This window comes from Perognathus longimembris, chromosome 7 (assembly GCF_023159225.1).
Source record: "Perognathus longimembris pacificus isolate PPM17 chromosome 7, ASM2315922v1, whole genome shotgun sequence".
Taxonomy (NCBI): Eukaryota; Metazoa; Chordata; class Mammalia; order Rodentia; family Heteromyidae; genus Perognathus; species Perognathus longimembris.
Window position 1 is genome coordinate 17,426,868 of NC_063167.1, and position 25,548 is coordinate 17,452,415.

Genomic DNA, 25,548 nt, shown 5'->3' on the forward strand with positions numbered 1-25,548 from the left:
ACATGAGAGAAACGAGGGACCCAGGAGAGAAGAGGTGAGAGAGGGACGTGGGGGAGGGGGCAGCCTGTGGCCTGCGTATCTGTATGGAGGACAGAAGGGATGGAAGGAGGAGAAAAGAAGGAGCGGCCATTGCTCTGCAAGAAGGATAGCTGTGGTCAGCAGAGCATCCCGAGGGAACCAAGAGGCACCTGGGCAGAGAAGCGATGGGCTCAGAGCTGCAGGGCTCAGGGCAGGGGGGGCCTCGTCTGCATGTCTCAGCTGGACTTGGTGAGTTCAAGGAGTGAGAGAGAGCAGGTAAAGGAGCGAACACGGGTGAATCTGAGGATAGGGGTGGAAGGAGTTGAGTGAGTGCTGCCACGTACACAAGTGAAGAGATAAGCAGTGAGAGAAAACAGGCAAAGGAGCAAACACAGGTGTATCTGAGGATGGGGAGGTGAGGGGGAGTTGAGTGAGCAGTGAAGAGATAAGCCAGGACTCCTTGCCTTTGTTTCCCCTCTCTTCACCTCATTCATTCAGCCAACTAACCCAAGCTTCCTGAGCAGCATTTGAGCAATTTAGATTCCGCAGATTAGATTAACTGTGAAAAGGAAAGCTGTTCCAAAGCTAGTTAATGGACAATGGTGGCTGTAATTTCTCTGTGATAGCATCTTTCTGGTACAGTAAGTGCTTGATTTTTTCCCCCCCACTCCTGGGTCTTGAACTCAGGGCCTGGGCACTGTCCCTGAGCTTCTTTTGCTCAAGGGTAGCACTGGACCAGTTGAGAGTCACAGTGCCACTTCCAGCTTTTTCTGTTTATGTGGTGCTGAAGAATTGAATCTAGGGCCTCATGCATGCTAGGCAAGCACACTACCGCTAAAGTGTTTGATCTTATTCAATGTAGATAGAAGGAAAATGAAGCCAGCCAGTGGCTCACACCTGTAATCCTAGCTCCTCAGGAGGCTGAAATTTGAGAATCAAGGATCAAAGCCAGCCTGGGCAGGAAAGTCTGTGAGACTCTTTTTTTTTTTGCCAGTCCTGGGCCTTGGACTCAGGGCCTGAGCACTGTCCCTGGCTTCTTCCCGCTCAAGGCTAGCACTCTGCTGCTTGAGCCACAGCACCGCTTCTGGCCGTTTTCTGTATATGTGGTGCTGGGGAATCAAACCTAGGGCCTCGTGTATCTGAGGCAGGCACTCTTGCCACTAGGCCATATCCCCAGCCCCTGTGAGACTCTTATCTCCAATAAACTACTCAGAAAAAGCCAGAGGGGGTGCTGTGACTCAAGTGGTAGAGTGCTAGTCTTGAACACAAAGAGGCTCAGGGACAGCACTCAGGCCATGAGTTCAAGCCTCAGGACTGGCGAGAGAGAGAGAGAGAAAGAGAGAGAGAGAGAGAGAGAGAGAGAGAGAAATGATATCACCTGGGAAGCTATGAAATGACCGGCAAAAGGCCACAGTAACCATGAATGCTGATGGCATGCTGATTCATGTAAAAGTTAAAGCTTGTAAAATTTTGAAATGTGAGCTATGGCTCATACCTGTAATCCTAACTACTCAGGAGGTTGAAACCAGGAGGATAGAGGTTCAAAGCTGGCCCAGGTGAGGCTCAAATGATAGAACACCAGCCCTAGCCAGGCGCAGGTGGCCCACACCTGTAGTCCTAGCTACTCAGGAGGCTGAAATTTGAGGATTGTACAAAGCCAGCCTTGGGCTGGAAAGTCTATAAGATGCTCATATAGACTACTCAAAAAAAAAAAAAAAAGCCAGAAGTGGCACTGTGGCTCAAGTGGTAGAGCATTCATTTGTGCAAAAGAAGCTCAGGGACAGTGCTCAGAGTTCAAGTCCCATCACTGGCAAATAAAAATGATAATAATAATACCAGCCCTGAGTGAAGAAGCTAAGGGAGAGTGTGAGACACTGAGTTAAAGCACCAGCACCAGAAAAAGAAGGGAAAAAAATCGATAAATTCCTTCCAGTTTAATTTAGAAATTCGGCTGTTCCATTAAAATCCCAAGAGAGTTTTCCAAAAAACTTGACAACCTGACCCTAAGATCCCAAATGAAAAGGCAAAGCTCAGAAGTGGCACTGTGGCTCAAGTGGTAGAGCACTAACCTTCAGCACAAAGAGGCTCACAGCGCCCAGGCCCTGAGTTTAAGCCCCACAACTGACCAAAAAAAAAAAAAAAAAAAAAAAGGCAAAGCTCCTAAAAGAGCCAACCAAGTTCTGAAGGATGAAAGGCAGCAAGCAGCCCGTGACAGGGAGTTGCCTTCCTCTCACAAAGCAAGCACACAGGGAGGAACAAGAGAAACCTCTGGAACAGGAAGCACCTCGGTAACACTGGACACATAGGACAGAGTGAAGATAGTGTGGCTGACCAGACTGGGCCCTGCCCTGCCCGCTGAGTACCTGGAGACCTTGCGAAAGCAGCCGGGCAAAGCAGCAGTGCCCGCCACTTCCACCCAGACCACCAGCCTCTTACCTGAGCAATGGTAAAGCTGGGGGTCCAGGAGGTGACAAGGATTCTCAGGGGTCGCGGTCCTCTGAGCATGTTGCCGGGACTGTCTTCCAGCCAGCTGCGGCAGCAGGGTAGGGAGTAAGAAGGAGGCAGGAGACAGGTCCAGAGCTCAGTGTGTGACCCTCTAATCCAGCAGGATGCATTAGTAGCTGGGCATCTGCTGGGTAGGCAGGGCATCTGAGGTCAGGAGGCCCCAGGAAGCCAGCTCCTCTGGTGGGCCACAACCTTAGAGCCACCAGGAATACTTACACTCAACCGGAAGTCTGCACACTGGCTCAGTCAACAACACTGGGTTGGGCCCACCTCATGCTGAGTGAGCCTAGGGTGACAGAGAAGGAAAGAACAGGGTCTCTGGTCTGAGAGCAAAAAGAACCTGGCCTAGAGAAAGTTCCAGGCACTGTTAGGACCCTGAGCTTCCCTGGGCACATCCACGAATCAGGGCATTTCTGCTTTCAGAAGACATGGAGCATGAGGAGACATCAGAGGGCCACAGAGGGGGCTGCGGAGGACCAGAGTCTAAGAGATGCGACAGCCTTGTCCCCAGGTGCCCCCTACCAAGAAAGGGACAGCCCAGCCTCTAGGCACACCCAGCAGGTGGGGAAATGAAGTTCTGCCTCCCAGAGCCTTCCCCCAGACCCCCAGGCTCCTTCCCAACAGCTCCAGCAAGGAAGCAGATAGGTGAACTAGATGAGCTAAGGAAGTGGGGAATGCGGAGGGACAGGTTCTGCTTCTAGGAGGTTCTATCCTAGAGCAAGCCCAGACTCATCTGCAATGCCCTCCCCACTTCACACTTCCTTTCCCCCCCCCCCCCCCCCCCAGTTCACTGGGCCAGAGAGGCAAGAGCAGCTGCCAGATTACCAGGCTGAGCTGTTCTAGGAAGCAACTGAGAGGCCGTAGTTTAGGGTGTGTGTGCGTGCGTGCGTGCGTGCGTGTGTGTGTGTGTGTGTGTGTGTGTGTCCTGCCAAAGGCATTGGTTGATGCTTTTGGTGTTTATATTTGCTTTCTTTTGGTTGGTCATTGGGCTTGAACTCAGGGCCTAGGCATGTCTCTGAGCCTCTTTGTGCTCAAGGCTAGAGTTCTATCACTTGAGCCACAGTGCCACTTCTGGCTTTTTTCTGAGTAGTCTATTGGAGATAAGAATCTCACAGACTTTTGGGACTGGGAATGTGGCCTAGTGGTAAAGTGCTTGCCTCACATACATGAAGCCCTGGGTTCGATTTCTCAGCACCACATATGTAGACAAAGCCAGAAGTGGTGCTGTGGCTCAAGTGGTAGAGTGCTATGCCTGAGCAAAAAGAAGTCAGGGACAGTGCCCAGGCCCTGGGTTCAAGGCCCAGGACTAGCACACACACACACAAAAAGAATCTCACAAACTTTCTTGCTCAGGCTGGCTTCAAACTGTGATCCTCTGATCTTAGTCTCCTGAGTAGCTAGGATTACAGGTGTGAGCCACCAGCACCTGGTGCTTTCTTCTCTCTCTCTCTCTCTCTCTCTCTCTCTCTCTCTCTCTCCTCTCTCTCTCTCTCTCTCTCTCTCTCTCTCTCTCTCTCTTTCTCTCCCCCCCCCATCATGGGGCTCTCTTGCCACTAGGCTATATCCCCAGCCCTGGCTTTTTCTATTTATGTGGTGCTGAGGAATCAAACCCAGGGCTTCATGTATGCTAGGCAAGCGCTCTACTACTAGGCCATTTCCCAGCCCTGCCACTTCTGGTTTTCTATTGGTTAATTGGAAATAAGAGTCTCTCCTGCCTGGCTTTGAATCTTTGAATCACAATCCTTAGATCTCATCCTCCTGATTAGCTAGGCTGTGTGTGTGTGTGTGTGTGTGTGTGTGTGTGTGTGTGTGTGTGTGTGTGTGCGCGCGCGCCAGTCCTGGGGCTTTAACTTTGGGCCTGGGCATTGTCCATGAGTTTCTTTTGTTCAAGACTAGCACTCTACTACTTGAGCCACAGCGCCACTTTCAGCCTTTTCTGTGTATGTAGTGCTGAGGAATGGAACCCAGGGCTTCATGCATGCTAGGCAAGCACCCTACCACTAAGCCACATTCCTAGTCCCTATATTTTGTTTTAATGGTACAATCCCCACTTCCCACACAAGGAAGCTCCAGCTCTGAGCTGACGTCATTGCTGGCCCAAATGCCCAGATTCTTACCTTACCTGACCAGCTTCTTCCAGTCACGTGGGCCCAGGGGTGGCTGCAAGGGAGTGGTGTGGAGTGGGCTTCCTGATCCACTACTCACTGCAAACCACACAAGGTGGAAGGTGTGGCTCATTCGGCCTCTCCTTCTCCCTGGCCCTGGAAACCCTTCAGCCCAGAGCTTGGGGTAACCTCTTCAGGAAGGAAAGGGCTGCCGTCTGCCACAGCCCTGCCCTGGGGCCAGGCTTGACTATGTATGGTCAACTCAGTGCCCAAACATATCTGCTAGCCAAGTCACCACTGAAAAAAACCCTACATTAAGTAGGGCTATGACTAGGCTGGGGCCACTGTGGATTTTCCACGTGAGTCTGTGGACAAAAGTGCCAGAAGGAAATAGAAGGACTTTGGCCTTTTTTAGAAAAATAGGATATCCTAACTGGAACCTAAATATCTCACTAGGACTTAATTTTCTCACCTTCTTTCATTCCTATGTCTAGCAAAGAATGTTCATTTCCATGAATGAGCTGTGCACTTCCCTCCAGGCCTTCACATGTGTTCTTACCTGGAACACATAGTCCTCCAGTCTTCATTCATATCAGATTCTTCTTTCCTCATTTTTTTTCCCTGCCGGTCCTGGAGCTTAAACTCTGGGTGTGGGCGCTGTCTCTGAGCTCTTCAGCTCAAGGTTATCACTGTACCACTTGAGCCACAGCTCCACTTCCAGTTTTCAGGTAGTTAATTAGAGATAAGAGTCTCCGATTTTCTTGCCCAGGTTGGCTTTGAACCACCATCCTCAGATCTCAGCCTCCTGAGTAGCTAGGATTACAGGCATGAGCCATCAGCCCCCTGGCTCTTCTTTTCCTCTTGCTGACAAAACTTTCATTTCAGAGCTGGGCATGATGGTACACATCTGTAAACTCAGCACTCAGGAAGTTGAGGCAAGAGGATTGTTGAGTTCGAGGTCCATCTAGACTACACAGTGAGCTTCAAATCAGCAAGCCAGGCATACAGAGGGAAAAAAATAGTCAGGCGCTGGTGGCTCAAGCCTATACTCCTAGTTACTCAGAAGGCTGAGAGCTGAGGAGCACTGCAAAGCCAGCCCAGGCAGAAAAGTCCATGAGACTCTCCAATAAACCACTCAGAAAACTGGAAGTGGTGCTGTGGCTCAAAGTGGTAGAGCTTTAGTCTTGAGCTGAAGAGCTCAGGGACAGTGCCCGGGCCCAGAGTTCAAGCCCCATGACCAGTGAAAACAGGCAAAAACAAATAATTGAAAACTGGGCTCTGGTGACTCAGGGTTCTAAGCCATCTAGATCAGTTAAGTCCATAACCCTCTTATCTCCAATTAACCATCAGAGAAAGTGGAGCTGTGGCTCAAAATGGTAGCATGCTAGCCCTGAGCAAAAGAGCTCAGACAGCACCCAGGTCCTCAGTTTAAGCCCTGTCACTGACAAAAAAAAAAAAAAAAAAAAAAAAAAAAAGTAATCGATTTCAGTGGTAATAGTAAGTACTCAGTCCCAAGGAACTTGGTCTGTGGGCCTGCTCATTCTCCTTTGCTGTTTTCCCAGCCAAACCTATTAGAGGCATCCCTGGGACCGTTTCTGGCAGTGATATCTAGGAAGCTACTTCCTTTTTTCTTTCTTTTGCCAGTCCTGGGGCTTGAACTCAGGGCCTACTTACTGTCCCTGAGCTTCTTTTGCTCAAGGCAAGCACTCCACCACTGGAATCACAGCATTTCCCTCTTTCATGTTTATGTGGTACTGAGGAATTGAACCCAGGGCTTCATGCATGCTAGGTAAGCACTCTACCACTAAGCCATATTTCCAGCCTAGAAGCTGCTCCCTGAATGGCTTCTTTCCCTCCGTTATGGCAAGGTGTGTTTCTGCCACCACCTTCCTATAAGCCTTGCAGACAACACAGCCCAGTAAGAGCCTGTTTCCTTCCCGGGATCACTGAACCCAGAAACAATACCTCCTGGTGTTCTTCAAACCAGTTTTGCCCAATGACTAAGCACACCTGTATCTGCTGGCATGGCATTTTGAGATGGGATTATAGATGGTTGGACTGGGTGATACCTTCTACCCTCTAAGGAAAGGTGGATGTGAGTACCCACATATCACAGGAAGCCTGCATAGTGCCCTTCCACACACACCCCCAAAGCTGTTCTCTGCACAGAGTGAGCACTTTCCTCCCCGACACTCACCCCTCCCCCCCCAGCCAAGATCTGGTGCTACGGAAAAGCCACACCCACTGCTTTGCAGTAATGCAAGTGCAATTTAGATCCGCTCAGCAGTTCCTGGAAAGATGGTTAAAACACCCAAGCTTCTAGCCCATCCCACAGAAAAGCAAATCAGAGCTGCAGGATGGACTGATGCCCCCAGACCTCTGCCTTGTTAACATGGTGCCTGCTGAGCCATTAGCAAGGCACCGCAAAAGGAGTCACCCAATTTCTCACACTTTTCTATTTCATGTGTCCCTTTCTACTTCTCCCTTTAGGCCCCTCTCCGGGGCCAATCTTGTCTCTTACACAAGCAGGATAGCTGAGCATGCCCATCACAGGAATCCACAAGTGACAGGTGTCTTCATTTTAACACAATAGTCTACCAGCAACAGCTAGAAAGCAGTACTGTAGCAATCTTACACAGACCATGGCTAACTTGCCCTAAAAACTGCCACACTACATTTCTTTAGGGTGGTAATGATAAATACAACCACTGAGCTGTGACCCAGCTTCTGCACAGTAATTTTATTCCCATTTTGTAGGCAAAGAAACTAAGACTCAACCCCTAAACGTAAGGAGCATCCACAGGCGAAGCACTTGGAACAGCATCTGAGGGAGAATACACCAATGGTTTGGGTATAAAAATTTATTATACATAAAGAATATTACCACTAATGGGAGGCAGGTAAGGACACAATGGTGCTGGCTGGAAGACAGCTAATTCTTTGGAAAGGGAATGGGTTCAGGGGGCTTGCAGCCTCGTGCCACAATGATAGGTCAGTCCAACAGAAGGGCGCATGCCGACCCCACAGGGCTTCTGCTGTCTACTTAAGGGCCTGCCCTTCCTGTCCCGCGGCACCCCTGAAGCAAGGGACTCCCCACGGTGGCTCTGAAGTCACGGCAACACCACTGTAAGCAGATGTTTAATTGGATGATTTCCAGAAACTATACATGAACTTTCTAGCCATCACAATCAGGTGAAGTACAAAATATTAGGTTACAGGCCGTGGAGGAAAAGGCAGTGCCCAAGGTGGCACTTCCCTGTCCCAAGTGCTCCGAGGGCGAGGGGTGAGGGAGGGAAGGTGTTAAAACCAAGCCCTCATTTCAATGTACAAAAGAATTACTCTGATCAGTAATAAATTGTATTGAAAACAAAATGGACTAAGAAGCGAATGCTACTCTAACGTGGGGGGAGAGGGGAGAACGAGTCCTTCGAAGCAGGAAGGAAGCGCTGGGGCAGGGCAGGGCAGGGCCAGGTGGTCATTCGCGTTGCTCCATTTTTACTTTTGGTGGTCTCAGGAAGGTCCGATTTTTCTTCTCTTTCTTCCCCTTTGTATTTGCTTGGAAGTTTCTCCAGCTGTCCACCCGACCATCTCGACTTTCCTAAAAAAGATAACAAAGAACAAAAGAAGTCTGAGATGAGGCTGCTTAACAAGAGGAAAGGCCTCCCACCCACTCTATAAACCCAGCCCAGCTGGGTGCTCTGGAATATTCTAAGAGCAGAGCTTTTTGCCCACCTCCAGGTGGTCAGAGATGTTACACATCACCTCTCAAACACAGTTTGAAAGAGGACAAAATGAGTAATACCACAACAACATGGTCCCATCTGCTGGGGACCTCTGAACTAGATGTTTAACGCATGGTACTCCTTTTGTTTACTCTGTGGTGCTGGGGATCAATTCCTGAATCCCATTCATGCTAGGCAAGTGTGCTACCAGAGCTACGTCCCTAATCCTAACCCTACTATGTTATTTCTAACTTTCAAGAAAAGCTGGCTGGAGTGTATATATACTGCAATTAGCATTTCACAAAGGATAGAATACTGAGGTTCAGAGAACTTAAGTCCTTTTCTCTGTCAGACAGCTAGCCGCAGTATAGCCACTCTTTCCACTATACTTTCTGCCTTTCAAAAGATGGATGGATGCCCCAAAGCTAGCTGTGAGCTAGACACTAGTGGCTTATGCTTGTAATTCCAGCCACTCAGGAGGTAGAAATCTGAAGGATTACAGTTAAAGGCCAACCTGGACAGAAAAGTTGGCTAGATATCTCCTCAATAACCAGCTGAACTAGAGAACTGGAGCTCAAGAGGTAGAGAACCAGCCTAGCAAGCATGAGGCTGAGTTTAAACTCCAGTACAGAAAAAAAAAAAAAAGACTAAACATTGCTACAATCCAAAAGATGATCCAGCAACTAAAAGGACATAGGGAGAATATCCAAGAATCAACTTTAAAAGTCTCAAACTTCTAGAGTGCCCATCTAAGCAAGCACAAAGCCTCAGTACCACCAAAAACAAACAAACAAACAACAACAACAAAAAACAATCACACAGCTTCCATTTCTACTAGCAGTTCTCTAAGGAAACTGCCACTCTAGTTCACTTCTGAATTGCATGTGCTATTGTTCTCCACAATCCCTGTACCATTAGGGTCCAGGATCATCACAGGAAATCCCTGCCAGGGCAAAGGCGTCTGTGGAAGACAGAGCAGGCTCAGGGGCATGCTCTCCAGTCCCACCAATCCTGTGCAAGTCTGCTTTTCCTCTCTCTGCCCAGCCGACATCAACATTCTTGATCTGGAGGGAGAACCCCTGGCCACCTTGCCAAATTACCTCAAAGTTTTTCTGCCATTCCCTTTCTCGTTTAGCTTTTTCTTGAGCTTCAATTTCCTCTTCCCTTTGTCGTTTCCTAGGAGAAAAAGCATGCTTTATGATCTCTATCACAGATTGTGTTAGCTGTAAAGACAACTGAAGATATAGTGGGACACACATGTAATCCCAGCACTTGGGAGACTGTGGCAGAAGTACTGCTAGTTCAAGCCAGGCACTGGTGGCATCCAGGCATGTTCCTGGGCAAGAAGACCCTACCTCAAAAATAACCAGTGAAGAAAAGGGTCGAGGTGTGGCTCAGCTATAGAACACCTACTAGAAAATATATGGCCCTTAGTTTAAACCTTAATACTGTCAGGACCAAAAAAAAAAAAAAAAAAAAAAAATGGGCATAGTAGTTTTGGCCTATAATCCCAGCTACCTGGGAAGTGAAGCTTAGGGAAAGCACAGGTGAAAGCCAACCTGGGCACATAAAAAAAAAATATGGGGGAGCTGTGGGTCAAGTAGTAGAGCACCAGCCTTGAGTTAAAAGGCCAAGCAAGGGGATATGGCCTAGTGGCTAGAGTGCCTGCCTCATATTCATGAGGCCCTGGGTTCAATTCCCCAGCACCACATATACAGAAAATGGCCAGAAGTGGCGCTGTGGCTCAGGTGGCAGAGTGCTAGCCTTGAGCGGGAAGAAGCCAGGGACAGTGCTCAGGCCCTGAGTCCAAGGCCCAGGACTGGCCAAAAAAAAAAAAAAAAAAAAAAAAAGGCCAAGCAATAGCATGAGGCCCTAGGAGTTCATGCTCCAATATTGGCACCAAAAAGAAGTGTATGGGACGCCACCTCACTTGATGGCCTGACCCAGTGCCACTCATCCGTCATCCTCAGCAACACTGTGAAGCACATGTAGGAAGGCTGCAGCCCAGGCTGGACAGGGCAAAAAACAAGACCTTATGTCAAAAATGACCAAGGCAAAAAGGGGCAGGAAGTGTGGTTCAAGTGGCAGAGTGCCTGCCTTACAAGCAGGAGTTCAATTACTAATACTACCAAGAAAATTTAAAAAGCAAAGTTATAAGAGGATCTCTAAATAAAACTCAACTTTAAGATAGGAGTTTTCATATAACCTCAACTAGAAAAATATGCCAATGTACAAAATACACCAATGGCTCATGTCTAAAATCATAGCTATGAGATAAAGGTTCAAAGCCAAAGCAAGCAGATAAACAATCAGCAAAAAGTGGAGTTGGAGGTATGGCTCAAGAGGTAAGAACACAAGCTGAGCAAGCAAATGTGAAGCCCTCAGTTCAAACCCAAGTGCTGTAAAACAACAACAAAAATAATACAAAATACAGAAATGAAGTAAATTCAGTTTGGGTTTTTTTTTTCTGCCAGTCCTGGGTCTTGAACTCAGAGTCTGAGCACTGTCTCTGGCTTCCTTTGGCTCAAGCTAGCACTCTACCATGTGAGTCACAGGGCCACTTCTGGCCTTTTCTGTTTATGGGGTGCTGAGGAATCGAATCCGGAGCTTCACACCTGCTAGGCAAGCACTTTACCACTAAGCCACATTCCCAGCCTAGTATTTCTTTCTTCTCTTCTCTTTTTATCTTGTAATGGGACTAGAGATTGAACTTGGGCCCCCAGGGAAGTACTCTAGGACTTTAGCAACACCCTCACTCCCTCAATTCATTTTCTCTGATCAAGGGAAATATTATCAAGGGAACAATACTATTTTGTAAGTCATTTTATTATGCAATACTACTCACCAAGGCTACAAATAGAAGTCCCACAAAAGGTTAAGGCCAGAAATTCAGAATATACAGCACTCATGAGAATAAATGAACTCCCTAAGGGCAGATATAGTCAGTATTTTCCCCGAAACCCAAATAGAAAACTTCTTAGACAGGTGCTTCAAAAGCACAACTGTTTCAGATAACTTAAGTTTCTTCCATGGGCATACCACCTAATTTTCTCCATTAGGAGAATCCCCAGAGACCCACAGGAGGTAATTAGGTAGGGTTTAAATGAATATGCAGATGTGTACCTTTCATGCATCTCTTTGGCTTCTCTCTCTTTCCTTTTAATTTCCAGCTCAGCAAAGAGTTTCATGGTCTGTTTGTATACTGCTTGTTTGAACTACAAGAAAATTAAAAACAAAATAAAAATAAATATTTGCCTGAAACTTTGTTGTTTTTGTAATCTTAGGGCTTGGACTCAGGGCCTGAGCACTGTCCGTGGCTTCTTTTTGCTCAAGGCCACAGCGCCACTTCTAGCCGTTTTCTGTACATGTGGTGCTGAGGAACTGAACCCAGAGCTTCATGTATACGAGGCAAGCACTCTTGCCACTAGGCTATATCCCCAGCCCTTCCCTGAAACTTTGGATTAAGTACTTGAACTTGAAAGCCAAGACAAAAGCAGAAGCATCAGTGAGAACCACTTAATGACCCACGGCTCATTAGCTCCAGCTTCTTCTCCCACATCAACCAGGAACCTGGTTCTGGTGAAAAACAAAAGGAAGGAAAAAAAATTCAGCCTGGCACTGGTGGCTTACACCTTTATCCTAGGCTGCTGAGGATGTGGTTCAAAGCCAGCCCAGGCAGGAAAGTCCATGACACTTTTTTTTTTGCCAGTCCTGGGGCTTGAACTCAGGGGCCTGTGCATTGATTGTCCTTGTTGCATCCCTTCTTCCCTCCCTTTCTCCCTCCCTTTCTCTCTCCTTCCATTCCTTCCTCCAGGAGATAACAATCTCCACCATTTAGGTCACAGCTATACACACCTAAGTTCAAAATCTATCTACTACATTGATAGGAACAGGTAACATAGAAGAAACAAAGAGTTTTGTTAGTTGCTAGGTTCTCTGTTTTTCTTTTTTTATAGTTCTGGGCATAAAATCTAGGGTAAGTGCTCCCCTACTGAGCTGAGCTACACACCTAGCCCCACCACTAACTTTTAATTCTTTCAAGAGTTAAGACTACAGATTATGTTCTCATTCTATCTTTAGGACATTTCCTCCTGAGATGAGAAGTTAAATATATATGCAAATACAGAAAATAATCCACTGTGAAGACAGAACAGGGCCTATGTCCTAAAAGCGAGACACTGGAGTAAAAAATGATGTGTGGAGGTAGAAGGGTACTTGTCTTCCTGCTAGCTGCCTGGCCCTCAGCACAAACACTGACTACTCCCTCCAGTCCCTAACAACAGCAAAAGCTCCAAACCTTCCTGGGTGGACACACACTAGCGATTGTGAATCATCTATTTTTCTGCTTTTTCCAAATTTTCTACCATTAGCCATGTGCACCTGTATAATCAGGCAAAATGCACAATGTTAAGTAATGAGGAAACTAATGACATACACATATACATTCATATGCCTCTGGAGTTCTAGGTACTTGGAAGAGTGAGGTAGGAAGATCATTTCAGCCCTGGAGATGAAGACTGGCCTGAGCAGCATGGATTCCAAAAGCTCAAAAGAAAAAGGAAAAAGAGCAAAGCACCGGTGTCTCATGCCTGTAATCCTAGCTACTCAAGAGGCTGATATCTGAGGATCATGATTCAAAGGCAGCCAGGGGCTGGGAATGTGGCTTAGTGGTAGAATGATTGATGAGCAAGCATGAAGCCATGGGTTTGATTTCTCAGTACCACACAAACAGAAAAAGCCAAAAGTGATGCTTTGGCTCAAGTGGTAGAGCCCTAGCCTTGAGCAAAAGAAGCTTATGGACAGGCCCCGAGTTCAAGCCCCAGGACTGGCAAAAAAAAAAAAAAAAAAAGCTTAACATAACAAAAACACAAAACACAAAATAAAGCCAGGCAGGAAAGTCTGTGAGACTCCAATTAACCAGCAGAAAATTGCAAGTGGTGCTGTGGCTCAAAGTAGTAGTGTTAGCCTTCAGTGAAAAAGCTCAAGGACAGTGCCCAGGCCCTGAGTTCAAGCCCACAACTGGCCAAAAAAAAAAAAAAAAATAGTCATCAGTGCCAGCACTGATAAATCACACCTGCAGTTCTAACTACTCAACTCAGGAGGCTGAGATCTGAGGATCATAATTCCAAGGCCAGTCCAGGCAGAAGAGTTCAATGGACTCTTAACATAACCAACAAAAAACAGGGCTGGAGATGTGGCTCAACTGATAGCCTAGAAAGCAAGCATATAGCATATATCTGTTTGTATTTTTATTATCTTACATGGTTGCACAAATGGGTTTCAATTCAATATGTCAATTTATTTTTTATTTATTTTTGGGGGGGCCAGTCCTGGACTTTGGACTCAGGGCCTGAGCACTGTCCCTGGCTTGTTTTTGCTCAAGGCTAGCACTCTGCCACTTGAGCCACAGTGCCACTTCTGGCCATTTTCTGTATATGTGGTGCTGGAGAATTGAACCTAGGACCTGCTGTATACGAGGCGAGCATTCTTGCCACTAGGCCATATCCCCAGCTCACAATATGTCAATTTATGAATGCTTCCATTTACATGTTTTCTAGCATGTACTCCTAATTCCTTTAGGACTCCCTTGTACCTACCAAACAGGAGACCAGATTATATAACTGATTTCCCCCATTTAACTCACCAGCTCAGGATCATCCTCCTCCACATTTGTAGGTTTTCCCTCCTTCTTTAATTGTTTTTTCCGCTCTTTCACCTAAAAAGAATTTTTTTTTCATCAAAAGATGAGCACCCACACTTTGTACACACATGATATGCACACTTTCTGTAGGTATAAGCATAACAAAACTTTGTATTGTATTAAGATGCGCTCCAACCCCCAAAGGAAAATAAACAACCCAGCAATGAAACCAAGGGAAAGTAGGAAGCATGGGTGTGGTTCCTTGTCTAACCTCATCTACAGCCCACTCGCCCGGGAAGAATGAGAAGGAAGCAGTGGGGGCTATTCCCAAGCCAGATCCAAACAGCCTGAGATGCAGTTAACAGATTACTCATTTATCTTTCTTGACTGTGGTTACAACCCTATAGCAAAGAGAATATATTTATCAAGTTTTAGAAGAAGCTACAAATTTTGTGACATTAAGTATGATCAGTGTTTTTAGACATGTCTACAACTGTATTCTTGATCATTTTCACTGTGAAACTTCCCGAAACCAAAAATTTGAACATCATGTTTAAATGACATTTTTAACACTTTGAACACTAGTGAGATCAAAAAATAAATATAACCATTCACACAAGATTGATACTACTCCACTGAAGAACCTATTACACCATAAAAAAAGCAAAGTATTTTCCAAGTTTAGAAAGGTTCTGCTGCCATCTTGTGGTCAAGATGTCTAATGATGGCTTCCTTGTAAGCAAAACACTTAGAAAACTGTCATGCCCTTTCCTGATTTCTACCAGAAAAGGACTGCACCAAATGCCATTTTCATACAACTACCAAGACACAGTATCATCCTCTCTCTCTTCTTTTTGCTCATTTTCCTCATCTAATTTGACTCATCACTATTATTTTTTGTTATAAACTTATATTTCAGATTCTATAGCTCTCACCATTGAGGCAAGCACTCTTGCCACTAGGCCATATTCCCAGCCCCAGCTCTCACCATTGAAACAGCTCAGATAAATGGCTTTGAGATTCTTGGCTCAACAAGTGAAAAAAACTAAAACAGAAAGCTTCCTAGCCGATTATGCTAGTGCACATCTGTAATCCCTACACTCAGGAGGCTAAGTCAAAAGGACCATAAATTTAAGGCCAGCGCTAACTACATAGCAAAAACCTGGTCTCAAAAAGCAAAACAAAAACAAAAAACTTTCCTCCTCCAAACAAATAATTTCCCACCCTTTAGGACATTTAGGTAATTCTCCCAAGACCAAAAAACAAAGCAAAACACCACCTATAACTAAATTTCTTTTAGTTGGGTCCTTCACAACCCTGTTATTAATATATACACTGGCCTATTTTTTCTTGTTGTGGTTTACTGATATCCTCTTTCCAATCTTTCTCAAGCCTATTTCAAACCCTTTGCCAAGAAAATAGAGATTAAGAGCCATCTCCACAAAGCTCCATTTTCATGGTGATGTGTGTTGAGAGGAGCACCAGGGCGCTCAGTCACAACACAGGAGTGGCAGGGATAAAGGGAGCAGTGTTCTGGCCATTCCTCATGATAAGCTCTACTCCAACACTGCTCACGCCCACCACAGCTAACTGGTGGAGGCCAGTTCTGCTGGTCCATAGTACTGTTACATTTACCCTCCTACAAGGTGCCCAAGGCCTGCTGGTACTTCCTGTAAACACGGCAGCACTATAAATACTTACAGTGTGTTCCACGTATTCTTTTCCTGCCTGAATTACATCCAGGGCCCTCTTCTTTTGTTCCTGATCCAGTAGCAACTTGTAAGCTTTGTCCACAGCTAATGCAAAACATTGAAATTAACTGTTTCTGCAAACACCCTCTGAAAGTCTGAACTATACTCAGGCAGCATAATAGGCTTGCACTGTCCAAAAACATTCCCTACTTTGCTATATTATTTATGCTTGTTAAGCTAATTTTTTTAAAGAAAAACATACAACTATAGCAATGACCTTGAAAACCATGGAAAAAATTAAATATATACTCTGGACTCAATCCTTTAGATTTCATTCGGTGATAATATATTCTTGATTTTTCTTTATGTTGAAAGAGGGGAAAGAGACTTTATGGCACATAAAAGTTGAACAATGTAAAAATTTACTTTTTTTTTTTCCATTTTTTGTGGTCCTGGGCATCAAATCCAGATGTCATGCATGCCAGGCAAATGCTCTATCAAAGAGCTATATCCCAGTCGCCAAGATCTACTTCTTACACAGCAACATTCTGCTTTACCGTTATACTGAAATCCACACCTTCTTATGACCATTCTTTGCTTCCTCTTGGGCAATGGAACAGTGAGTCCCTAGCATTCACAATACATTCCTTAAAAGGAGGTCAATTTACAAATACCTTCAAAAGCCTTTTGTGCTCTGTCAGCATCATCTTGGTTTTTGTCAGGATGCACCAATATGGATAACTGCAATTTTAAAAAAAAGTCACACACAAAAGTCAGGTTCATCAATTGTTAGTGATGTTTCTTGGATGTGGATGACTGATGAAAGTATTCATATTCTTTTTTTTTTTTGTGGTATTGAGGTTTGAACCTATAGAGCCAGGAGTGGTAGTAAATGCCTGTACTTGAGAGGCAGAGCAAGAGAATGACAATTGAAAAAGCCAGAAGCCAGTCCATGAGACTCTCATCTCCAGAAAACCGGAAATGACACTGTGGCTCAAAGTGGTAGAGAACAACCCTTGAAGGAAAAAGCTCAGGAATAGCAACCAAGCTGACAAAACAAAACAACAACAAAAAACTGGGCTATGTAATAAGACCATGAATCAAAACAAATAAATAGACCAGCATGGGCTTATACATGTAATCCCAATACTTGAGAAAAGGAGGCAGAAGCAGGAAGGTTGTCAGTTAGAGGCCAGCATGGGCTACATTCTGTCTGAAAAAAAAAAAAAATAAGGAAAAGTAGGGGGGATGGTGGCCCATGCCTATAATCCTAGCTACTCAGGAGATTGATATCTGAGGAATACGGTTTGAAGCTAGCCCAGGCAGGATAGTCTATGAGATTCTTCTTTCCAATTAACCACCAGGAAAACTGGAAGTATGGCTGTGGCTCAAAGTAGCAGAGCACGAACATTGAGTAGAAAAGCTCAGGGACAGCATCCAGGCCGAGTTCAAGCCCAACGATGTAGAAAAATAATCATAAAGAGAGGAGAAAGGTAGAGGAAAAGAAAAAGGAAGAGGAAAAAAAAAGCCAAGGCTAGGAATGTGACTTAGTGGTACAGTGCATGCATGAAGCCCTGGGTTCAATTCCTCAGTACCACATACACAGAAAAACCCGGAAGGGGTGCTGTGGCTCAAGAGGTAGAGTGCTAGCCTTGAGCAAAATAAGCTCAGGGACAGTGCCCAGGCCCTGAGTTCAAGCTCCAAGACTGGCAAAAAAAAAAAGAAGAAGAAGAAAAGAAAAAGGTCAGTAGTTCATGCCTGTAACTGTGGCTACTCAGAAGGCTGAGATCTGGAGGATCATAGCTTCATAGTTTGGGCAGAAAATCCTCAAGACTATCTCCAAATAACCAGCAAAAAGCCAGGCTAGAATTGTGGCTCAAGCTCAGGATAGCAAAGCATGAAGTCCCAGGTTCAAACCTCAATATCAGACAAGAGTGAAGAAGGTTAAAAGAAAAAAATAAGCCAGACACCAGTGGCTCACACCTGTAATCCTAGCTACTCAGGAGTCTGAGATCTTAGGATCCTGGTTGGAAGCCAGCACATGCAGGAAAATCTGTGAGACTCCTATCCAATTAACCACCAAAAGGCCAGAAGTGAAGCGGTAACTCAAGTGGTAGGTACCCAGCATCAACCTCAAGTACAAAAACTCAGGCACAACGCCCAGGCCCTGAGTTCAAACATCAGTATCAGAAAAAATTTTTAAATGGAAAAAAAATAAATAAATAAAAATAAGATGGGGGAAGCTCAAAAGAAAAAAGCCAGGGACCAGTGGCTCATACCTGTAATCGTAGCTACTCAGGAGGCTGAAACCTGAGGATCATGGCTGGAAGCCAGCACATGCAATTAAAAAAAAAAATCTGTGAAATTCTCATACACAAGTTCTACTCCAGAAGTAGAATTGTGGCTCAAGTAGCAAAGTACCAGTCTTGAGTACAAAAGCTCAGTCACAGCACCCAGGACTTGAGATCAAGCCCCAGACCCAGCACAAAAAAATAAGTTTAGGGGCTGGGAATATGGCCTAGTGGCAAGAGTGCTTGCCTCATATACATGAAGCCCTGGATTTGATTCCCCAGCACCACATATATAGAAAATGGCCAGAGGTGGCGCTGTGGCTCAAGTGGCAGAGTACTAGCCTTGAGCAAAAAGAAGCCAGGGACAGTGCTCAGGCCCCGAGTCCAAGGCCCAGGACTGGCCAAAAAAAAAGGTTAAAAATATATATATATAATATACATACACACATACATGTACAACACACACACACAAGGGGTTAGGGAAAGAAGAAATGAAAGTTGTTGGGTTTTTTTTTTCCTTGGGGGGGGGGATGTTGGTACTTTATCAAATGGCTCCAGAGATTCTACTTGAATATAAAAGCCATTCTCTTTCCAGGAAAGCTATGGTAATTACTTGACATTTTATGTCAGTATGAGGTTTTAGTTACTTAGCCCTATGTTGGAATATGAGGTTAGATTTGATCTCCAAAGTACCAAATCCTAAGGAAATCAAATACTTCACAATTTCAAGAGGTTCAACTCTATTACAAGGAAACGGCACTGCACCTGCCGAAACCTCTTCTTTATTTCTTCATCAGTCACTTCAGGATCAATCTGAAGAACCTGGAAAAAATTAAGATAAAAATTGTAAAAAAAAAAAAAAAAAAAAAATAGCTAGGAGCCAGTGGCTCACATCTATAACCCTAGCTACTCAAGAAGCTAAGATCTGAGGCTCATGGTTTGAAGCCAGCCCAAACAGGAAAGCCTGTGAGATTCTTATCTCCAATTAACCACCAGAAAACCAGAAGTGGCTCAAAGTGGTAGAGTACTAGCCTTGAGCAAAATTGCTCAGGGACAGCACCCAGGCCCCGAAGGGAGTTGAAGCCCCACGACTGAATAATTTATATTTAAGAAGTACCGAGCTGGGAATGTGGCTTAGCAGTAGAGTGCTTGCCTGGCATGCATGAAGCTCTGGGTTCAATTCCTCAGCACCACATAAACAGAAAAAGCCGGAAGTGACACTGTGCCTCAAGAAGTAGAGTGCTGGTCTTGAGCAAAAAAAAAAGCCAGGGACAGTGCTTAGGCCCTGAGTTCAAGCCCCAGGACTGGCAAAAAAAAAAAAAAAAAAAAAAAAAAAAGAAGTACCCAACAAGCAGAGCACTGGTGACTCACACAGGAGGCTGAGATCTGAGGATCACAGTTCAAAGCCAACCCGGGCAGGAAAGTCTATGTAACTCTTCTCTCCAAATAACCACCAGAAAACAGAAAGTGGGGCTGTGACTCAAGTGGTAGCATGCTAGCCTTAAGCTCAAGAGCTCAGAAACAGTGCCCAGGCCCAGAGTCCAAGCCCCACAACCAACAAAAAGAAAGAGGGGGAAGGGACCAGCTAGGTATGGTCTAAGTGCGCTTGTGTGTGTGTGTGTATCTATACCTATCTATCTATATAATCTGTATTACTTTAAGAGTCTCAATTAATTAAGGGTTGGGAATGTGGCTTAGTGGGAGAGTGCTTCCCTAGCATGCATGAAGCCCTGGGTTTGATTCCTCCGTACCACATATACACAAAAAGCCAGAAGTGGCGCTGTGGCTCAAGTGATAGCTAGCCTTGAGCAAAAAAAGCTGAGAGATAGTGCCTAGTTGAAGCCCCAGGACTGGCAAAAAGAAAATCCCAATTAAGGGACAGTGCAAGGAAAGGTGTGACACTGTCATAAAAGAAATGTACTCTTTATCTGACTTAGGTAACTATAACCCCTCTGTGCATCACCTTTACATTAAGAATTTAAAAATTTTTTAAAATTCTCAATTAATGCTAACTTGCTCTCCATTAGAAATAATTTACTTTAAATCCACAGACATGTTTGTTTTCTTTTTTTTGTGATGTTGAAATTGAACTCATGGCCTCAGACATACCACTGAGTTACATCTCTAGCCCTAGAGACATGTGGTTTGTTTTGTTTTTGTTCTGTTTGATTTTGTGCCAGTCCTAGGACTTGAACACCTGGCCCGGGTGCTATCTCTGAGCTTTTGTTCAAGGCTAGCTCTCTATGGCTTGAACCACAGCTCCACTAGCAGCTTTTTTGGTAGTTTATTGGAGATAAAGAATCTCACAGACTTAGCCAGACACTGGTGACTCATGACTGTAATCCTAGCTACCTAGCAGGCTGAGATCTGAGGATCACGGTTCGAGGCCAGCCTGAGTCCATGAGACTCTTATTGCCAATTAATCACACACACACAAAAAAAGCTGGAAGTGGCACTGTATCTCAAGTGGTAAGAGTACGAGGCTGGAGCCACATGGACTTTCCTGCTCTTTCTGGCTTTGAACCCCGATGCTCAGATCTCAGCACTCGAAGCCGGCAGGGCAGGAAAGTCCGTGAGACTCTTATTTCCAATAAACTACTCAGAAAAAGCCAGAAGTGGAGCTGTGGCTGGAGTGGTAGAGAGCTAGCCTTGAGCAGAGGCTCAGGGACAGCACCAAAGTACCAAAGCCCAGAGTTCAAGCCCCAGGACTCACTTTGGCTGGGTGCTTATACTGGTGGCATGAGTCACCAGTGCCTAGCTTGAAATTAATTCTTATATACTTGGGTTTCTAAGAAGTGAGGGAGAATATTTGTTAGGGCAAAGACTATTTTGGTTTTTTGAGAGCTTGTCTGGAGAATCTAGTGCACGTACCCTGACTAAAAAATGGTTCCTCTATAAGACCCTTCTCTTTGACCAGGCACATAACTTCTCGAGGAAGGAATGTGGAAGGAGGAAGGATACAGCTGCCTTAGCCAGTCAAATCAGCCCAATCAACCCTCATGGTCAATAGAATAACAGATATCTTGTTTTTTTTGTGTGTCTGTGCTGGTACTAGGGCTTAAACTCAGAGCCTGAGAGCTGTTCCTTAGTTTTTTCACTCAAGACTAGTGCTCTACTACTTGAGCTACACTTCCACTTGCGGCTTTTTGCATGTTAGAGATCAGAGCATCACAGAGTTTCCTGCCCAGGCTAGCTTTGAACTGTGATCTTCAGATCTTAACCTCCTGCATAGCTAAGATTATAGGCATGAGCCACTAACACTCATACTTTCTTTCCAACTCTGCTCACAAAACCAATGTCAAAGACCAAGTATTTACTATAAAAATTTCAGTATTTTTGTTCAGCACTTTTCTCAATTCCAACTGATGCTAATTAGATATGTGTTCTAATACAAATTTCCCTGTAGACATGAAAGGCTTTCCATCAGAGGGTTGTAACAACAACCAACTCACTCACCTCAAATGGGTTCAAATTGAAATAAGACGAACCAGGACGGGTCAACCTTTCGATCTGGTTTTTAGATGTTAGAACTGAATCTCTCTTCTCTATTTGTTTCACCTAAAATTAAGAGGATTAAAAACATGATTAGTTAAAACTCAATAATAAACTAAATGTCTAACAATACTAACCGACATGTTCAGCAAGTAATTATTTGTGTCCGTCATGTGCAAGATATAAATATTTGGGGAATAATTACAAGTTACCATTTGATGATTCTTGAATAATTCAAAAACTTCACTCTACCTTCTCAATATCTTCCCTCTTCTAAAAAAGCATGATCTAGGGCTGGGGATATAGCCTAGTGGCAAGAGTGCCTGCCTCGTATACATGAGGCCCTAGGTTCGATTCCCCAGCACCACATATACAGAAAACGGCCAGAAGCGGCGCTGTGGCTCAAGTGGCAGAGTGCTAGCCTTGAGCGGGAAGAAGCCAGGGACAGTGCTCAGGCCCTGAGTCCAAGGCCCAGGACTGGCCAAAAAAAAAAAAGCATGATCTTTCCACAGAACACTCCCTAACCCTCTTCCCCAGACCTCCTTTTCCTCACAAGGCTTACCACTTCCTGATGCTACCTGGCATATGCAGTGCTTTATCTCTTTACAGATGCAAGCTCTCTGAAGATGGGAGTTTTTCCTCTGTGCTTTACCATCATATTCCCAGCACCATGAGAATACAGGAAAATATGGCAAGTGCTCAATAAACAGTGGTCCAGTAATGACTGAAGTCTTTTCTTAGGAACTTTCTCCCTTCCAATTCAAAAACGGGGTGTGTGTGTGTGTGTGTGTGTGTGTGTGTGTGTGTGTGTGTGTGTGTGTGTGTGTGTGTGTGTGTGTGTATGTGTGTGTTTTAATTAAAAGATGGACCTGGGCACTGGCCTGTAATTCTAGGAGGAGGAGATCTGAGGATCAAGATTTGAAGCCAGCTGGGAAGAAGAATCCAGGAAAGTCTTTTCTCCAATTAACCACCACAAAGCCAGAAGTGAAGGTATGGCTCAATAGTAGAGTGCCAGCCTTGACCAAAAGGCCAACTAAAACATCAAGCCCCAGTACTGACACCCAAAAAAAAAAGGTAGTAAGTAAAAATAAGTTCCACTATAACTGCTGAGTCATTAGAAACCAATAAACTTGAGTACCAAACCATCAACACTTTCAAGTGATATTGCCAAAGAATAGACTACAAAGGATGCACTAATTCTCACTTTTAAATTTAATACTATGAAAGTACCGTTTAGTGAGCACTGTTACCAGCAGAGAAAAAAGATGAGTATGTCATGATTCTACTAATTCTGTACCTCACAGCTTCACATCCTTCAAAACCACAATCAGTTAGAGAGATCCCATCTTTGGCCCTGATATAGTCTAGAAGAGATGCTTTTGTTCCATTATTTTGTTTAAAATAAAAACTGACTTTTAACTAACCATAATCCTCTCTAAAAAAAAAAAAAAAACAACTCTTGTATACTAACTCTCCCCTTTCACAAACAAGGACACTGATGACCTGCAAAAGTAATATCCACAAAGAATTCAATCCAAGTCAGGGTAGCTGCCTTATAAGAGGCCAATCTGGGGCTGGGAATATGGCCTAGTGGCAAAGTGCTGGCCTCATATACATGAAGCCCTGAGTTCGATTCCTCAGCACCACGTATATAGAAAAAGCCAGAAGTGGTGCTGTGGCTCAAGTGGTAGAGTGCTAGCCTTGAGCAAAAAGAAGCCAGGGACAGTGCTCAGGCCCTGAGTCCAAGCCCCAGGACTGGTAAAAAAAAAAAAAAAAGAAGAGGTTGGGCTGGGATGTAGCTCAGAGACAAAGCACTTGCCTAGCAAGTGCAACGTCTTGGGTTCGATCCCCAGTACCAAAAAAGAAAAGACAAAAAAAAAAAGTTTAAAAAAAAAAAAGAGGTTAATCTGAGGGAGGGGCCTGCCACCAAATGGAGAGCTCTGCTTTTATTTTATTCATTTCTTCAACATGTATTTATAAATAGTGAAGAGCCACGGACTAATTAAGGCGCTGTAAACAAGGCTGAGACCAAGCTCGCTCCCGTCCTAACGTAACACCAGGCATAACTCGCTGTGAGACCCCAAACTGCTTCACCTCCCTCCCTCTCAGGGTTCACCATCTGTAAAAGGCGGGTGAGACAAGGCCTGCCTGTGGTGCTGCTCAGTGCCTGGCCTCGGTGAGCCCCACTGCCAGGAGCACACAGCTCATTACGGAGGAGAGCGCTTCTGCTTACACGAAGAATGGGGTTTGACTGCGGGCATCCCAGGAGGGCCCGGCCTCCCGCAGTCCGCGACTGCCCTGACTGGGACACCGCCCCCACTCCCCTCCCCGCTCGGCACACCGCGGGCCACACTCCCTCACCTCCACCAACACAGACCCCTCTTTTGTTACTTGGGGACCCCCCAGCAGCTATCAAGGGGTGGTGCGCACACACCATCAGCCCCCGCTGCCTCAAAGGCCAGACTGAGGAGCTTGGCCAACGGTCCAGGCCTGCCGGCCTACTGCCTCCGCCCAGCAGGAAAGCAGGCCCGAGAAGGTTGTCCCCGGACCGCTAGTATTCGTGGTGTGTTCACCTCACTGTAGAAGGTCATAAATGCTTCCTCCGTACTGCCGCCACCGCCAGAAGCCCCGCTCTCCCCCGAAGCCGCCATTTTCCCCGGCTAGCCACCACGTGACCGTTCGGCGCATGCGCAGCCTCACGTGACTCTAACAAGCCCGCCTCTCCGGCCCCGCCTCCCCAGAGCATCAGCCCTTAAAGGGCCCGCAGCCCCAAGAGAACATAATTGGGAATTTTTTTTTGGGGGGGGGGTTGTTGTGGGCACTTAATTTAAACCATATGTACTAAGGAGTAACTTGCCTAACAAGTAAGGAACGCTTGCCTAGCAAATGAGTTCAAGTCTAGAATAAAAAACAACACGCTCGCACACACACAATACACATAACATGTAATTTGCCAGTTTATTGGCTTTTAGTACAATGTGTATGGCTATCTCTCTCTCCTCCCCCAAATAATCACCTCAAGAGGAGAGCTAGGGGCTGGGAATGTGGCTTCCTGGCAGAGTGCTTGCCTTGCATGCATGAAGCCCTGGGTTCAATTCCTCTGTACCACATACATAGAAAACACCGGAAGAGGTACTGTTGTTCAAGTGGTAGAGTGCCAGCCTTGAGCAAAAGAAGGTCAGGGATATACGGAGTGATAAATAACCAGAATTTTGATGGATACCTTCTGAGTTCATTATCATATTTCTTTTTTTTTTTGGCGAGTCCTGGGGCTTGGACTCAGGGCCTGAGCACTGTCCCTGGCTTCTTTTATTTTGCTCAAGGCTAGCACTCTGCCACTTGAGTCACAGCGCCACTTCTGGCCATTTTCTATATATGTGGTGCTGGGGAATTGAACCCAGGGCCTCATGTATATGAGGCAAGCACTCTTGCCACTAGGCCATATCCCCAGCCCTCATCATATTTCTGGTTTCAATTTTTTTTTTAAATGCAGTTGGCACAATTGGCCTGTTAGCAAATCTCAAAGAGGCTTATGAAATTATTATAAAATAGTTGCAAACTAAATACGAATGAGTTGATATCTACTTAATTATTCCTCAGAATACTGCACTGAGTATATACCTTTATTATTGGACTTCATTTTGATACTTGTCTAACCTTCATAGTGCCCTCTACTTTTAAAGGGTTTATATGTTGAAAATCTGCTGTGGCCTTTTATGACCTGTACATAATGTGGAATAAAATAATAAAATACTTGATAGCTTTTCTAAATGATAAAAAAAAAAAGGTCAGGGACAGTGCCCAAGCAAGCCCTGAGTTCAAGCCCCAGGACTGACAAAAAAAAAGGGGGGGGGAGATTTGGCACCCACGTCCCTAAAACAGCTAATGTGTTTGAATTTTCCTATTCTGGATATTTTACAAAGATTCACATATGGTATGTGACCTTTTTTTTTTTTTTTTTTTTTTGGCCAGTCCTGGGCCTTGGACTCAGGGCCTGAGCACTGTCCCTGGCTTCTTCCTGCTCAAGGCTAGCACTCTGCCACTTGAGCCACAGCGCCGCTTCTGGCCGTTTTCTGTTTATGT

The 25,548-nt window shown here is 45.2% G+C and overlaps 1 protein-coding gene across 1 annotated transcript; it reads right to left on the reverse strand.

Annotated features, from left to right (window-relative positions):
* Positions 1-7,474: 7,474 nt before the first annotated feature.
* Positions 7,475-24,166, reverse strand: Dnajc8 (DnaJ heat shock protein family (Hsp40) member C8). The gene is made up of 9 exons (XM_048350638.1): positions 24,039-24,166; positions 21,430-21,531; positions 18,739-18,795; positions 16,357-16,423; positions 15,693-15,787; positions 13,995-14,066; positions 11,474-11,565; positions 9,451-9,526; positions 7,475-8,226 (listed from the first exon to the last, which is right to left on the reverse strand). Exons 1-9 carry the CDS (start codon positions 24,114-24,116, stop codon positions 8,104-8,106), a joined length of 762 nt encoding a protein of 253 aa, XP_048206595.1. The 5' UTR covers positions 24,117-24,166; the 3' UTR covers positions 7,475-8,103.
* Between the last annotated feature and the right edge of the window lie 1,382 nt (positions 24,167-25,548).

What these genes read in the sequence shown, in the direction of transcription:
- Dnajc8 (XM_048350638.1), bottom strand. Translation starts at nt 24,116, where the DNA reads ATGGCGGCTTCGGGGGAGAGCGGGGCTTCTGGCGGTGGCGGCAGTACG. An exon ending in TTATGACCTTCTACAGTGAG is followed by an intron (nt 21,532 to 24,038) that starts GTGAACACACCA and finishes TCTTAATTTTAG; the next exon opens with GTGAAACAAATAGAGAAGAG. An exon ending in AGCACAAAAGGCTTTTGAAG is followed by an intron (nt 15,788 to 16,356) that starts GTATTTGTAAAT and finishes GTTTTGCATTAG; the next exon opens with CTGTGGACAAAGCTTACAAG.